Source organism: Hyalella azteca, unplaced genomic scaffold (genome assembly GCF_000764305.2).
Source record: "Hyalella azteca isolate HAZT.00-mixed unplaced genomic scaffold, Hazt_2.0.2 contig8602, whole genome shotgun sequence".
Classification (NCBI taxonomy): Eukaryota; Metazoa; Arthropoda; class Malacostraca; order Amphipoda; family Hyalellidae; genus Hyalella; species Hyalella azteca.
In genome coordinates, this window is record NW_025938691.1 from 306,181 (window position 1) to 322,960 (window position 16,780).

Genomic DNA, 16,780 nt, shown 5'->3' on the forward strand with positions numbered 1-16,780 from the left:
TTAATGCAGTAAATTTGCAGTAAGTCAGAAAATACCAGAAAAATACCAGATTTAGGCATATATACCAGATCTAAAATATTCATACCAGACACCTTCTGAAAATACCAGATTTGGTAAATCTGGTATAGAAATATACCATCTGGCAACGCTGGGTTACCCTGTGTACGTTCAACTGACAATAATAGAAAATATTTCAGGGCATACTTTCACATAAAGAGAGTTTGGGGGGTCGGAAGGGGATCGATCAAATATAATCTAAAGAACCAATTTGATGATTCAGAAACTTGGATACAATTAGTGTTTTTCAAAGAAACCAAATTTGGTCAAAATTCAATGCACAAATAAGAACCTGAAAAATTCAGTTCTAATGTATTGGATATATTCTAATTGGATATCATGAGTGAACAAAATCACACAACCTGTTATCACGGTAGTTGAAGGCAAATTTTTCACAAATTTGTATGTTTGCAGAAAGTAGGCGATATGATTACAAATATCATTAGAAAATCTCGGCGGATACTAAGAAAATCCACAGACCCCTGCTTCAGGGCATTCATTTTAAATAATTTTTTCCTCGAAACACTGGCGCGGGAAGTACTTAGTTAGTCCTTGGAAAATACTGCTGGAAACAAAAAGATCTTGATTTTATTTCGGGAAATTCTCAATTTTGCAAAACAGTATAACGGTAATGAAATAAACGAACGAACGAATCATAATGATATATATGAATTTGTATGAGTATTTTTTACATGTTCACGTGTATTTTTTCGGCAAATTCGAAAAAATGTTGCTCGGACCAAATGATGTACCAACTTTCATGATGGTGCAACTTGAGTTCTGATAGCAGTTACTCGCTCCATAAATCAACTCCGTCAAAGAAATATAACATTCGCCCTCGAAGCGAACATCAAAAGACGTAAGTCTTGCAGGCATATTCCTACCTACGTATCAGGGTCGCTGAAACTTTATGTAAGCTTGCTGTGGTAGGGACAGATCGGTACGTACAATAATTATTAATGATGATTATTTATTTTTGCGCGCAAACTAAATCACTTTAGAAAACAAGAAAACGCAGGCGATTGCATAAATTCAAGGAGTTCGAAAATTTCCTCTAAAGTAAGAAAATGCGTAGGTGATTAAGGTTGAGAAACAAATAACAATTGTTTTTCAATTTATTGCAACATTTGCAAAATCTTTTGCGGGGCTAAAAGATTTTTTCTAGCGGAAGATGCCAAAGTGGCAACAAATGCAATAATAAGGGTCGCAGTTTACGCAGTTGCTCTTGATTCTCCTGCCCCTGCCACATCCGTTCCACCAGAAGTTGCAATAACCCCACTGTGGAATTAGCGAAAGTTTAACAGAAACAAATAGTTGTTGAATAAAGTTGTCGTTAAATCTTCTAGTAAATTTACTGTTATTGAATGGAAGGTCAAAATTCGTTCGAGTAGTGGAACTATCGGTAATTATGATTTCTTATGAATGATAATGTAACTCTTTCTGGAATTTAGTGACGTACGTGTTGGAGAACTGAAAGTCCAACCATAAGATTAAATGATTGGATAGTATGGATACGATACTTCACCTTTTTTAATACCAACATGAATAAAACTAGAGATCGAAATTCTTTGCACCCTCAATTAAAATTTAATAATATAATTCAGGATAGATAATTCATAATAGAAGTTTCCGCATAGATAATTCATGAGAGATATTTCAGAATATATAATTCAGGATTTATAATTTTCTCGCTCACTCGTAGGCCGTCCGTACACTTGCCCCAGCAAGGGAAAAAGTTGCCGTAGGCCAGCGCAGTCAAATTGTCAGGAATCTTGAAATTGCCTGCAGTCAAATTAAAAAGATTTATATTACATGCATTCATTTAATGTTATCTTAAGAATTGAATATATTTTAAATAAAAATGCCATCCTTGATCTCATTTTTTTTTGTACCCAGATTGTACATAAAAGCGAAACATTTTAAGTGAGAAAATACCCATTAAAAGGGTTCTTGAGGACAAAATTTTATATATGGAGAATTTGAACTGAACAATAGTGCTTGCAATTACTTCAGAATTGGCAGCGTGAATGCGACCAATATCCAAGTAACGAAAAGACTCACATTGACTACTTGCATATAAAATCTTGGAACGCACCAATTTTAATGGGTTCCAGCGGGTAAGAATCGTTGTACAGCACTTTCAAAAACGCCTCAGTGTCGGGCTTCTCGGAGACCTGTCAAGAAATTTTAAGGTTCAAGCCACATCATTTAAAATATTTGTTTTTCTATATTGACTTGAGCTTTCTGGAAAGAAATCATGAAATTTACATGCATATATACATTTTTTCACATTCTCAGTTAGTTTTTAACGACTTACTACTACTATATCTTTTTAACTACTTTTAGCATTTTTGTAATAATTTACATTAAATTTGCTTTTGTTCGCCAACGTATTTTATTATGTTTTCGGAGTACAGTGGTTTCTACAAACAACATCAATAAGCAATAAAATGCGAGCAAATCATGCTAACAAATTACGGTAATATATAAAAATTGACTATGCAACAATATCATTGTGCCTTAGATAGTGAAACCATTACTTACAGGTAGAACCGCGTTTTGTGCGGCCATTGCCGCCATCACAGCCAGCAACAATGTGAGCAATCTCTTCATACTTATAGTGACTGGAAAATCCTGCAAAATAAACATTGCATTAGTATTCATAAATTGGGGTAATGAGTTTCATTTTTTTTGCCACAATAATATTGGCATACACAATACTACGGCTTCTGTAGTTTAAAATATTTATACAGCCAAACATGAGTAATAAAACGCATACCAAGTGACAGAATTACAACAGTGAATAGAAATATGATTTGAAGAATGCAAAAAATGATGAATATTTTTTCAGTGCACTTGGTTTAGGTTGGAAAGAGTAAAATTCACCTCAAGGAAAAGACACTGTTGTTCTGACGATGGTACAGCGTTTAGTGAGTGTGGTGTTCCTTGCTCAACTTATATAGCTACACATTCAGCTTCTGAATTCATCTCATGAACATTGTAAGCTTCGACCTGGTAACAGAGGTTTAGAATAATTGATTGTTGGTGAAAATTGATTATTGCAGATTATTTTTTGTTTCCAAATCCATAGAAATTTAGATGGGAATTCATCAGCCATTCATTTAATCTAACAGGAATTAATGATCTAACATTAATTAATTAATGTCAGTGAGCATAAATATTNGTTTCGTAAAAAACAAGGCCAAATTGCATATTACTTGAAATTGATCTGTATTGTAATGCTTGCATCTTTTGCATTGTCAACAATTCACCACGGAAGGCAAATTACATTAGGATGCGATTTGAGTTAGCATGTCTCCAAAATTGCCAACTGATGTTCCCGGTAAAATGAAATTCGGCACTCAAACTCTCCCAGAGTTGTTCTTTCACATAATTTCATGTCGGAAAAACATGGAATTGAGATTATTTCTCAATGTTATACTCATCCTAAGATTTTTCATTTCCAATGTACCTATTCGATTACGATCTTAAACGAGGGTCTACTGACCGCAATTTGTGAACAGGGTTTAAAAAATGAATGACATTGACGCAGATCAGTGTAATGTATTAACGTAGCAATATGAGTTTCCAACTTCTACTTGCAACAGTTCACATCACTATCAACTAGCAAGACTCGTTTCTAAGATATATTGTAATCCATTGTAGAAATGGTGACATTGAAGAATTTTTTCGTGAAATTGGGGTGGTTGGTATGCGAAATAATTATACCAGAGATCGAAATTGTCTTCTTCCTAGACTTTTTGCTACCTCTCAAAACACGCCTTACGAACAAACTCAAAGCCAATAATGGCCTCGTGTATAAGCTTACTGGCCCATAAAACTGTTGGTAGCCAGTCGTGGCCTTTATTGCTGTCTGCTAAAACTGGCTTGGAGCTCACCTTTGCTGAAATTCAATTTGCATTATGATGAAATCTGAACTCAATTATTTTTGGGAGGCAGGAGATTTCTGTGTTTTGCATAGCTTGTTTTCTGCCTTTTGTGTTCTTATTCATTAAAATAAAGAGCGGACTTGTACGCATCTCTGAAAACTATGTATTATGTATTAGTTCAAGCTTTAAATTATTTAAATTACTATCGTTAAAAAATAATTTGCGTTTAAGCATTTTTATCTGTTAGATGAAACTAAGAATTCTTCCCTTTCCAAGTCATGAGAAGCCCGCATAATCGCAGCCACCTTGATACTACGAAAAATATAAGAAAAAATGTAAAAAGTTTTTTATGGATAACTTATTCATATAGAATTTATGCTCGCGCTGCAGTCATTTGTCAACTCTAATGTTATTTTCATTTGACTCTGAGCTATTGGTTTAAAATTCACAACATTCATATCGTCTTTAATAATTATTCTTATGGTGACCAGTGGATCCAAAAAGAAAAAATGTAAAAGTTTTCTATGAATAACTTACCCATACAGAATTTATGCTCGCGCTGCAGTCATTTGTCAACTCTAATGTTATTTTCGTTTGACTCTGAGCTATTGGTTTAAAATTCACAATATTCATATCGTCTTTAATAATTATTCGTAAGGGGACCAGTGGATCCAAATTAAGTGTAATTTTTTCTTTAATTTACATAATAGGATTATCAATTATCGCAATTAGTACAAGTATCGGATTCAATACAAATTGATACGTCAATGTATCATTACCGGAAACAATAGAAATAAAATTTGGATACTTTTTGTCTGCAAATTGCATTTACGAATGAAAAAGTTATTCGATGAAATAAATTGATTTTATTGAGAATTGATACAAAAGCCTTACAATTTTAGACATGACTATGAAAATCATATTTCTAGGAGTAATTAAAGCCAGGGCGAAAAAAAATTCGTCATGAAAAAAACGCTCATATCATTTCATGAAATCAGTTTTTCAAGAATAATGCAAAAAAAATCCCGGTTATTATGTGTATCATCTTTCCTGCTCTGACAGGAGTACATATAATATGAGTTATCAGGTATCAACAAGCGCTATCCACGCATCATATCTAAAATAATCTAACCGATAAGCGCATCTGAGAGTCCCACTGCTTTAATGGTGGTCTTTACGTAACACATGAGGCAAGAGCCTAATGCTGGTGAGTCGTTATTCTTTGCGCGCTGAAAAAAACCATGTTACGTAATTAAGTCAGGAGCATCTGATTAGGAAATAGGTTTTTATAATACAAGTACAGGTACTTTGCATAAATTTTGCCTGATCGAATAAAAAGAAAAATCTTCTTTCGACATATAAGCTCATAGAATTTTGTGTGTTGAATTGAATTTTTTTATCTATTTCTTTTTGCTGTTTTCTATATAATGATATTCTCCATTATTTAAGGGAGAAACACCATGTTCATGCTGGTGCTGTTGTTCACTCTGGTTGCCGCTTTCTGTTGGTTTGCCACTAAGAAACCAGCTGGGTATCCTCCAGGTATTTTATCTCAAATCATAAATGTCACTAATTACCGAAAAATGAACAATAATACTTGATACTGTCATCATCAATCTATTATACATAGATATATTGTAATATATATTTACCGATAGTTTTCGACATGCAATACTCCACATTGTCAACGTTAATCATACTCTTGCTTTCGAATCTCAAAACCACTTTACGATGACACTTTGCCTAAAGCGTTTGACAACTTTAACGAATTTTCGACCTTCATGTACTAAGAGTTTATGATTTTCACTTATTTTTAGGCCCCACAAAATGGCCAATTCTCGGGTACGGACTCTTCATCGAGCAAGGAAAGCCCCACCGCACGTGGGAGTTCCTGCAACGTAAATATGGTTCCGTAGTAGGCATTTTCGTCGGCAGCGACCCGCTGGTGATTGTCAACGGATGGGAGGCTAGCAACGAGGCTCTGGCAAACCCTGACCTCTTGGGACGACCAGAACTATTTTCTAATGAAGATATATACGGCAAACACCTTGGTATACATTAATATTAAGGATCAGTGGACATATTTACACTGAACTAAGGGAGTTTATTTCTTTAAAGAATCTGAAAGATCCATACACTCGATCTGGATAGTTTTACTATGAGGATGTTCGGACATAAGGAATAATAAAATTAGCAATATAAATAAACAAACCCAAGATGATTATATCTCGGGGACATGATTTGAAATGAGCACAACATTTTCGTTCATATGTTAAATATTTTACACCGCAGTATGACATGAGCAAATTGCTTGGGAGTAATATAAGTATACAAATTGAATTTTCTTTTGCGGCTAAAATTTACTTTGCGATCAGGCAATGATAGACTGAAAAGAATTACGAATCGATCAATATACGCAGATTCCTGAACAACTGGCCACTATCATTCATAGAATAACGGTTAATCTCTCATTGAACCACTTGTTGTCATTTTTTTTTTATTTTACTAAAAATTTGGATGACGCCAGGTATCATGTTCACAAACGGAGAATTTTGGAAGACTCAACGCCGATTCACATTACATCATTTGCGTAACCTGGGAGTCGGGAAAAGTGTTCATCACGACATCATACTGGAGGAAGTGCGCGAGCTCATCCAAAATTTGGGCAAGAAAAATGGACCCTTCGAAATCCAGGTTAAAACATATCGCATTAAAATTAACCTAAGCAGCCTTAGCCTAGACCGTCGGTTTATTCGCAAGAGGGAGGGACTAATTTAATATTACCTCTCTAACAAAAAGTCGCCGCCAAGACTCGAAAGGGCATTTGTTCGGCAGTTTGTGGGCATTTGTTCGGCAGTTTGCGGGCATTTGTTCGGAAGTTTGTGGGCATTTGCTCGGCAGTTTGTGTGCATTTGCTCGGCAGTTTGTGGGCATTTGCTCGGCAGTTTGTGGGCATTTGCTCGGCAGTTTGTGGGCATTTGTTCGGCAGTTTATGTGCAGTTGGTCGGCATTTCATGTGCAGTTTGGGTGCCGTTAGCATGCAGTTTATGAGCGTTTTTCGCGCATGATTTGTACGCAATATGGCGAATCACGTTCAATGTACGAATCACACAGAACGTACGTAAATCACGAAATTGTTTTGCTAGCATTCAAAGGTGAACAAAAAATATATTCAATCTCTCATTTCAAAAATAAAAAATTTTCATGAATATTTCATGAATTTTCGGCGAAGGAAACGCGAAAAAATTTTTCATTACAATCGCTCGCGCAGATCGGCCGTATTTATTCAAAGTCTCCATTTAGATTAGTTTCCATTTTATGAGCAAAAAAGTGAATTATATTATTTCATAATGTTAACATTATGAGGCACATTATCATCGACATAGAAATGACTTTAATGGATACACATGCGTCTTTTTCGAAATAATGCAAAACGTACCTGGAATTTTCTCCTTTATGCATGGGAGCTTCATGGTTTCTGTACATTGGATTGTTGACGACCAAATGAATTAAATATTTATACAATAACTATTTCACAATTTATGATATACTTAAAATTCCCCAAGCGTAGATCATTACTCGCATTCGTCTACAACTAAGAAAAAAAAGAAATTTTCCTGTATAAAAAAGAGAAGATTTAAATAAAGCTGCAAACAAGAAATAAGAGAAAGTATAAAGCATTACGAAAATAGTTTATTCTCAAATTGTATTAGAAATTTAACCGACAAAAATCACGACACTGATAATATTGTCATAGATTGATGACAAAACGATGAATACATAAAATATTTGCTCAATTCGCAGGACATTTCAGAGTTAAGATAGCCACGATGTTTACTCTAGTCACAGCCTACGACATACATGAATCCTGTTCATTTTAAAACAAATACCCAATGAATTTATTTGTCATAATTTCATACTTCATAAGTCCACAATCCGGCACTACTTGTCATTGACCGATTGACAGCTTCCGGAAAAAGAGCACACGTCACACCACGTCGAACGCCGGTGATACACTGGACACACGGAAGGCAAGTACCGAGAGCCAGTGTTCAAGATGAGATAAGAGTTATCGCTGATACTGAACACTTCGTTACGGACGATAGATGACCAAGCACCACACTAAGCCTTTCACTATGAAATGCTAGAAGATTGACTTTCTGATAAAAATTATACGTAAACTACTGTGCAGTGTAGGTTAAAATAAAATTTAAAATTGTACTTCTACAAAATTGTAGATAATCCCTCATCAGCTGATATGAATGGAAGGTATTGAAAAATAAGTTGATCTGATTGTGACACAACGAACTATCGATTCTCACTTCGTGCTATTTAGTAATTTCACAAGTCTAAAATTTTCAGTTCGGCTAATCAAAATTCTACGAGCAAATAAACAAATTTGACCTAGAATTTAATACATATAATAACTTCAATATATTTAGACGAGAAGTTCCCCTGAACAGATCTTTTCATTGAAAGTCACGCTCGTACGAAGCATTAATAGATCTCCGGAATTAGTTAGAAATTTTGTTTCATCACAGCCACACTGCCGCTAAGATATTTCACGCTTCCTTTTCAAATGCCTAAACAAACACTTCATAACTTGAACACCAGTGTACTTTCACTCATCGATTGAACATGAATTCATTTGCTGCGACACCGATCAAGTTAGATAAAAGAATTGAAATTCATTTACAAGTCAGCTAAATACAATTTCAACCAGGGCAAGTCTTTAAATCAATTCGCTTGACTTGACTACACTAGAGTTACACCATCTTCTCCAAGTGCAAGTCCAATCTCAACTGACGTAAGTGGTTACACTGTGTACGTTCAACTGACATTAATAGAAAATATTTCAGGGCATACTTTCATATAAAGAGAGTTTGGGGGGTCGGAAGGGGATCGATCAAATATAATCTAAAGAACCAATTTGATGATTCAGAAACTTGGATACAATTAGTGTTTTTCAAAGAAACCAAATTTGGTCAAAATTCAATGCACAAATAAGAACCTGAAAAATTCAGTTCTAATGTATTGGATATATTCTAATTGGATATCATGAGTGAACAAAATCACACAACCTGTTATCACGGTAGTTGAAGGCAAATTTTTCACAAATTTGTATGTTTGCAGAAAGTAGGCGATATGATTACAAATATCATTAGAAAATCTCGGCGGATACTAAGAAAATTCACAGACCTCTGCTTCAGGGTATTCATTTTAAAATCCGGGTTCAGGATCATAGAAAAATTTTTTCTCGAAACACTGACGCGGGAAGTACTTAGCTAGTCCCTGGAAAATACTGCTGCAAACAAAAATATCTTGATTTTATTTCGGGAAATTCTCAATTTTGAAAAACAGTATAACGGTAATGAAAAAAACGAACGAACGGATCATAACGATATTTATGAATTTGTATGAGTATTTTTAGCGCATTTTCTCATTTATGGAAAAAAGGCGCTATTGTGCTCGTCATGTCCGTCCGTCCGTCTGTCCTTCGGTCTGTCCGTCCGTCCGTCCGTCCGTCCGTGACCACGTTTTCGTCGACGAGAAAATGTGCTCTCTGTCACTCACTGCAGTGAGTACCGAGTTATATTTTTTACATGTTTGCGTGTATTTTTCGGTAAATTTGAAAAAATATTGCTCGGATGGAAGCTTATCTTATGGTCCATCTGAAATTCTTTCTACGTTCAGATTTTAGCAGGTAAAAATTAACCTTGAAAGTTAGGGGTTAATTATTCCTTCGAGTCTACACCATATGAAAATTTATCATATGGTGTATATGATCGATCGTGTGTCGCTATCTACCTAAATCCAAAATCCATATCTTCTTCACAGAATCTCCCAACGGCAATCTTCGAAATTGGAAAACAAATAGGCAATTCATCTTCCATTCATACCAACTTTCATAATGGTGCAACTTGAATTCTTATAGCAGTTACTCGCTCCATAAATCAACTCCGCCAAAGAAATATAACATTCGCCCTCGAAGCGAACATCAAAAGACGTAAGTCTTGCAGGCACATTCCTACCTACGTACCAGCAGGGTCGCTGAAACTTTATGTAAGCTTGCTGTGGTAGGGACAGATCGGTACGTACGTGGGTTGCGGTGGTTAGATGTGACGTTTCATTTCGATCGGTGGACCAGTTGGACCTCTATGAATTGTTCACCGCTGAACCATCATTGAAACTTCAAACTTCCAAAAATTGAGAACTTATGTAGATGAACAATAAATACATGGGCTATATATTATCAACTTGCATGGCATCTAACAGACCTGCACACAAGCAATTTGTGTGGCATCTAACTGACCAGCATGCGAGATGATAACAATTTAATACTTCAAATCCAATACTTCGTTCATTAATATATTTTACCCAGAATGAATTCATCTCTTATATACCGTGGACAGGGCTGCAACATCAATGCGGCAGCACATATTTAAAACTATATTACTGCTTCAATGTGCAGGAAAGACGTTCCTAGATGATGGGTGAATTCAAGCGCTTAATCTATAACTATATTGATTACAAAACCAATTCTTGCAAGTATAACTCCTACTTGCTAGCATTTTCAAGACTTGTAGAATATTCTTATTATTCAAACAATGAGTATGATGGTCTGGCTTATTAATTATTTAGGTAGATTTAGCGGCGCTCAAAAAAAATCTCAGGCTCATTTTTTCGTGTAGAAAAGTACGCCCAATAAATGATGTTTCTATTAGACGAACTTTAATTATCCCTTCAACTTGAATTAGCCCTTCAATGATGTAATAAAATGTAGTAATAATATAAATGAATAAAATAAGTCATATAATAATAATATAAATAAATACATGCACGGAATAGACTTGTTGCTCAATGCTCATAGTAGGTTGTTAACAAAAATTGTGTCAACGCAAACATTGTATCATTTTTTCCATGATACGAATCAACCTAAAAAACGTTCAGAGAATTGGGAAAGTAATCCGAAAAGCCCCCCAAATTTATTTATTTCAAACTTTATTATTTTGCTACAGTATTTTTCAGAACAAATTTATTAAAAATTATCAATAAAATTCTCATGTTGTGGGCATTTATATGAATACAAAAACAACCCAGAATAAGTTTTCAATAATATTTCGTTTTTTTTTATAATTATTAATGATGATTATTTATTTTTGCGCGCAAACTAAATCACTTTAGAAAACAAGAAAACGCAGGCGATTGCATAAATTCAAGGAGTTCGAAAATTTCCTCTAAAGTAAGAAAATGCGTAGGTGATTAAGGTTGAGAAACAAAAGAACAATTGTTTTTCAATTTATTGCAACATTTGCAAAATCTTTTGCGGGGCTATAAGATTTTTTCTAGAAGAAGAAGCCAAAATGGCAACAAATGCAATAATAAGGGTCGCAGTTTACGCAGTTGCTCTTGATTCTCCTGCCCTTGCCACATCCGTTCCACCAGAAGTTGCAATAACCCATCTGTGGAATTAGCGAAAGTTTAACAGAAAAAAATAGTTGTTGGATTAAGTTGTCGTTCTTCTCAATTTGTTTTTTAAATGTTACTGTTTCAACTAAACGAATCAAATTCTTCTTCTTGCAAATTTGCTGTTATTGAAAGGAAGGTCGAATTCGTTGGAGAAGCGTAATGATTTTCCGATTATGATTTCTTGTAAATGAAAATGTATCTCCTCCTGGAATTTAGTGACGTCATTTAGGAAAACTGAAAGTTCAACCAATAGATAAAAAGATTGGATAAAATAATTCACCTGTTTTTATACCAACAAATGAATACATGAAGAGATCGAAGTTCTTTGCAAGCTCAATTCAAATTTAATGATATATTGTATTTCACGATGGATAGGATAGAAAATTCATGATAAATATTTTATAATAGATAATTCAAGAGAGAAAATTTCAGAATAGATAATTAATGATAGAAATCTCAGAATAGATAATTCATGATAATAATTTTCTAATATATAATTCATGATAATAATTTTCTAATAGATAATTCATGAGAGATATTTCAGAATATATAATTCAGGATTAATATTCTTCTCGCTCACTCGTCGGCCGTCCGTACACCTGCCCCAGCAAGGGAAAAACTTGCCATAGGCCAGCGCCTCGAGGTCTGGAATCTTGAAATTGCCTGCAGGCAAATTAGAAAGAATTTTATTACATGCATTCATTTAATTTTTCTTAGGTATTGAATATTTTTAAATAAAATACCTTCATTAATCTCTTTTCGTAATCAGATTGTACATAAAATTGAAACATTTAAACACGTATCTTACATCGGACTTTATTGAGCAAAACAATCAACATTCTACTTGAGGACGCACGATGCTGTGAAACACTATATAAGTATAGGTAAGCCAAATTATTATTCATTTTTCACTCTCCAGGGCAGAGATTTTAATTGGTAAAATACCCATTAAATGGATTTCTTGAGGAAAAAATTTCAAGTTTGAACTGCACAATAGTGCTTCGTTCAAAAGTCGTAGCGTGAATGTGACCAATATCCAAGTAACGAACAAAAAGCACTTTAATTTCAAATCTTGAAACGCACCCATTTTGATTGGATCCAGCGGGTAAGAATCGTTGTACAGCACTTTCAAAAACGCCTCAGTATCTGGCTTCTCAGTGACCTGGCAAAAAATTCGAATGTTTATTTGAGCTCCATCTTTTAAATTTTTTTTAGATTAACTAGAGTATTATGGAAAAAAATCATGTACTTTACACGCTTAAATAAATTTTCACATAAATTACAAATCAATTTTGAACTACTTCTGTTAATAAATATGATTTTTTTGTTATACTTTCTATTGAATACGCTTTTATTTGCCAGCTTATTTCAGTGCGTTGACCGAGTAAAGTGGTTTCTACAAACAACATCAATAATCAATAAAATGCAAGCAAATAATGATAGAAAATTGCTGTAATATGTAAAAATTTACTATACAAGAATATCATTGTGCCTTAAATAGTGAAACCATTACTTACATAAGTTACATTCAACTTTTGTGCGGACGTTGCCGCCATGACAGCAAGCAACAATGCGAGCAACTTCTTCATACTTATAGCGACTGGAAAATCCTGCGTAAGAAACATTGCATTAGGATCCATAAATTGGGGTAATGAGTTTCATTTTTTTGCCACAATAATATTAGCATACACAATACTACGGCTTCTGTAGTTCAAAATATTTATACAGCCAAACATGAGTAATAAAACGCATACCAAGTGACAGAATTACAACAGTGAATAGAAATATGATTTGAAGAATGCAAAAAATGATGAATATTTTTTTCAGTGCACTTGGTTTAGGTTGGAAAAAGTAAAACTCACCTCAAGAAAAACACACTGTTGTTCTGACGATGGTGCAGCGTTTAGTGAGTGTGGTGTTCCTTGCTCAACTTATATAGCTACACATTCAGCTTCTGAATTCATCTCATGAACATTGTAAGCTTCGACCTGGTAACAGAGGTTTAGAATAATTGATTGTTGGTGAAATTTATTATTGCAGATTATTTTTTGTTTCCAAANTGTGGACTAAAAAGTAGAAAATAAATTATGGTTCGCCCCAAAAAACGTGTGTCGGGCAGATTTATGATTAAAGCGAAAAGCACACAACACCTAAATTTTGGAAATTTGATGGTGAACGTACAGCCCGACCCACGTTTTTTTGGGGCGAACCATAATTTATATTCTACTTTTTAGTCCACAAGAAAAACGTGGTTTTTTAAAAAGTTTTTTAAGTATTTTATTTTCTACTTTTTAGTCCACAATAAAAACGATTGAGACTTGATTAAGTATGACTTGACGTACGTATCGATGATACGCAGCGTCAGCGCCTGCTCGTCTATAACGTGAGCGCCCGCACGTCATACTATATGCATATACTATATATATACTTTACTCAATTAAACTAATTTCGGTCTCTAATTACTAGTTTTTATGATTGTATCTGAAATTGTTAGGCGAAAATAGCCTGCATGCCGAATTTCAGATCTCTAGATTAATCAGAAGTGGGCTAATTTTCGTTGTCAATGTTAACAACAAACAAACAAACAAACAAACAAACAAACAAACAAACGCGAAGATAAGCTAAGAAAAACGTGTTAAAAACGTTTTAAAAACTGAAACACACCACTGTTTTACCTGATGCCTTCACAAATTTCTTCAAGAAACCTAGCTTGATTCGAAGTCGATGAAGCCCGACCTCTTCGATCATCTCCACCACCCAGGTTCTCCCTGACGAAAAAGTTCGTTAAGAATGGCTGGGCACAGCGTGCCGATTTTGGAATAAAAGCAATTTCCTTATCGATTCTTTTATAATCAAAATAATTTAAAATTGCCTTTCTGAGGATCGTCCTTAAGTAACTTCTGTGAAGTTCCCACATTCGTTTGAAGCCATTGGAGAAACTAATCATGTAACTTAGTAGAGCTAAATCGCAATTAATACAGTAATGTGCATTGAAAAATGTTCCACTGAAATTTATCTCCCCAAAAGATAATTTTAATATTATTGTTAAGGTTTCCTGCGTCTCCTGCGAAAATAATAATTTCTACTGTCGGAGCTTTACTGAATGGGGACTGAGGCTTACACTGCAGCGCCAACTGCAAAAACGTTCCTATAAATTATTAGTAACCTGTAATATAATGTAAGCTACTACAATTCGTGCATAATTACTGAAAATATTTGCTAAATTTGCAGTGTTCAAGAAATTTTTTCAAAAATGCTAAACAGGTTTGAGTAAAACTTTGTATATTAAAATTTATCCTCCCAACGGTGATGCTTAGCTCGTGAAGTTTTATTCGATTTTGCCTTCGTTTGCCAGTTGTACGGCTATACGTATACGGCTCATAGTCAATACCAATTTAAAAATCGGCCTCAGAAATGCCGGTCGTTTCTCTGTATATCAGTATATCTCGCAAACGAAGGCAAAATCGGAAAAAATTGTCACGATTTAAACATCACCGTTGGGAGGTAAGGCATTTATATACAAAGTTTCGTTCAAGTCTGTTAAGTAGTATAAAATAAATTTCTTGATCACTGCGAATTTAAGCCCGTATTGCTGTTTAAATCACGAATGAAGGTGAACTTAAAATAAACTCGCAAACAAAGGGAAATCGAAAAAAAATTCACGAGCTAGTCATCACCGTTTGTTAGCTCTAGGAATGTATATTAAAAATTTTGTTCATATCTATTCAGTAGTTTGGAAGAAAACCCTTGATCACAGCGAATTTTGGCCCGTATTACCATATAAATCACGCATGAAGGCGAAATTCAGCAAACTTTCACGAGCTAAACATCACCGTAGTCCTAATGAATACATGTACATCTTTCATAGAGCTGCGTTAATTAGTTTGGGAGGTATTCCTTGATCATCGAATTTGGAGATTGGCCATGAGACCGGCCGCGCTCGAGTTCAGCCGTAAATTTGTCCGAGACATTTTTTTGGGGAGCCGAAAGGAGATGATTAAAGTAAAATATAAAAAACCAATTCAATTATTCAAAATCTTGCATACAATTAATGTTTAGCCAAAGAAGCAAATTTAGTCAAAATTCAATGCACAAAATAAAAACCGACAAAATTTTAATGGGAATGTGTTGAATATATTCAAGTTGAATATTAAGAGCAAACAGCAGTGCTGTCTTCTTGGTACTTGGTACTCTTGGTACTTGTTTCGGACGTAACAGTCCCAGGCCACGATGGATCACGATTTCGGGCCAGATGAAGACACATTTTTTCCCCGATTTGTACACTGTTAGAAAAAACGGTGAAAAACAGTCAGATAGCTGTGGTTTCCTGCAGTCCATTTCACGTTATTTGGCATAACGTGACAATAACTTCTTTGTTGAATTTAAGCGCGAGGTGGCGCCACAGTCGACAGTTGAGATCACATCTTGGCGCCATCTTGAGTAGAAGCCTGTATTGTTTCATGCACATAATTAAGCCTACTTATTGCAGGTGTCGCATGATTTATGAAAGTTATTTAATTGGTGTTTTTTGTGCAAGTTTTAGGTATTCTGGTGTGCAACTGAGGTGTATTATTTTAGTTTTGACATCACTGTCCAGTGTCCAATGACATCGCTGTCGAGTGTCGACCATTGTCGCCGTGCGGCTTAGTCGAATTGTCATGACAGTTAGAGTACAGCCTGAGCACAGTTTGAGTACAGTTGACTACAGCTCGAACACAGTTCGGGTACAGCTTAGCACGGTTTGGGAGAAGCTTGGGCACAGTTATGGAACTGTTTGAGCACAGTTTGCGTACAGCTTGAGCACAGTTTGCGTACAGCTTGAGCACAGTTTTAGGACAGCTAGAGCACAGTTTGGGTACAGCTTGATCACAGTTCGGGTACAGCTTAGCACAGTTCGGGAGCAGCTTGAGCACAGTTTGGGTTCCACTTATACCATAAGTTTAGTTGCAGCTTTGCCGGATGCGTCCATTCAATGCAGTTCTTTGGCTGTTCAGGGGCTATTCGTGAGCAGTTTGTGTGCATTAGTTCAGATAAATACAACTGTACCAACATTGAAAAGTTCAACCTTCGAAGGTTATGGGGATTATACTTCAGCTGTTAGGCAGTTTGTGTGCAGTTGTTTGGCAGTTTGTGTGCAGTTGTTTGGCAGTTTGTGTTCAGTTGTTTGGCAGTTTGTGTGCAGTTGTTTGGCAGTTTGTGTGCAGTTGTTTGGCAGTTTGTGTGCAGTTGTTTGGTAGTTTGTGTGCAGTTGTTTGGCAGTTTGTGTGCAGTTGTTTGGTAGTTTGTGTGCAGTTGTTTGGCAGTTTGTGTGCAGTTGTTCAGCAGATTATGTGCAGTTGTTTGACAGTTTGTGTTCAGTTGTT

The 16,780-nt window shown here is 35.2% G+C and overlaps 2 protein-coding genes across 2 annotated transcripts in view; both read right to left on the reverse strand.

Moving 5' to 3' along the window:
* LOC108673931 (phospholipid-transporting ATPase ID) overlaps window positions 1–7,677 on the reverse strand; it is a 33,967-nt gene extending 26,290 nt beyond the window's left edge. Inside the window, exon 1 of the mRNA XM_047881691.1 lies at window positions 7,387–7,677. Within this exon, the coding sequence (XP_047737647.1) occupies window positions 7,387–7,420 (34 nt within the window). The 5' untranslated portion in view covers window positions 7,421–7,677. The remainder of the gene's footprint in view (window positions 1–7,386) is intronic.
* Window positions 7,678–11,005: 3,328 nt separating this feature from the next.
* Window positions 11,006–13,312, reverse strand: LOC108673932. Its single transcript, XM_018161820.2, has 5 exons — window positions 13,280–13,312; window positions 12,935–13,027; window positions 12,501–12,579; window positions 11,998–12,080; window positions 11,006–11,410 (listed from the first exon to the last, which is right to left on the reverse strand). The coding sequence occupies exons 2-5, from the start codon at window positions 13,004–13,006 to the stop codon at window positions 11,294–11,296; spliced, it is 351 nt and encodes a 116-aa protein (XP_018017309.1). The 5' UTR covers window positions 13,007–13,027; window positions 13,280–13,312; the 3' UTR covers window positions 11,006–11,293.
* Window positions 13,313–16,780: the final 3,468 nt, after the last annotated feature.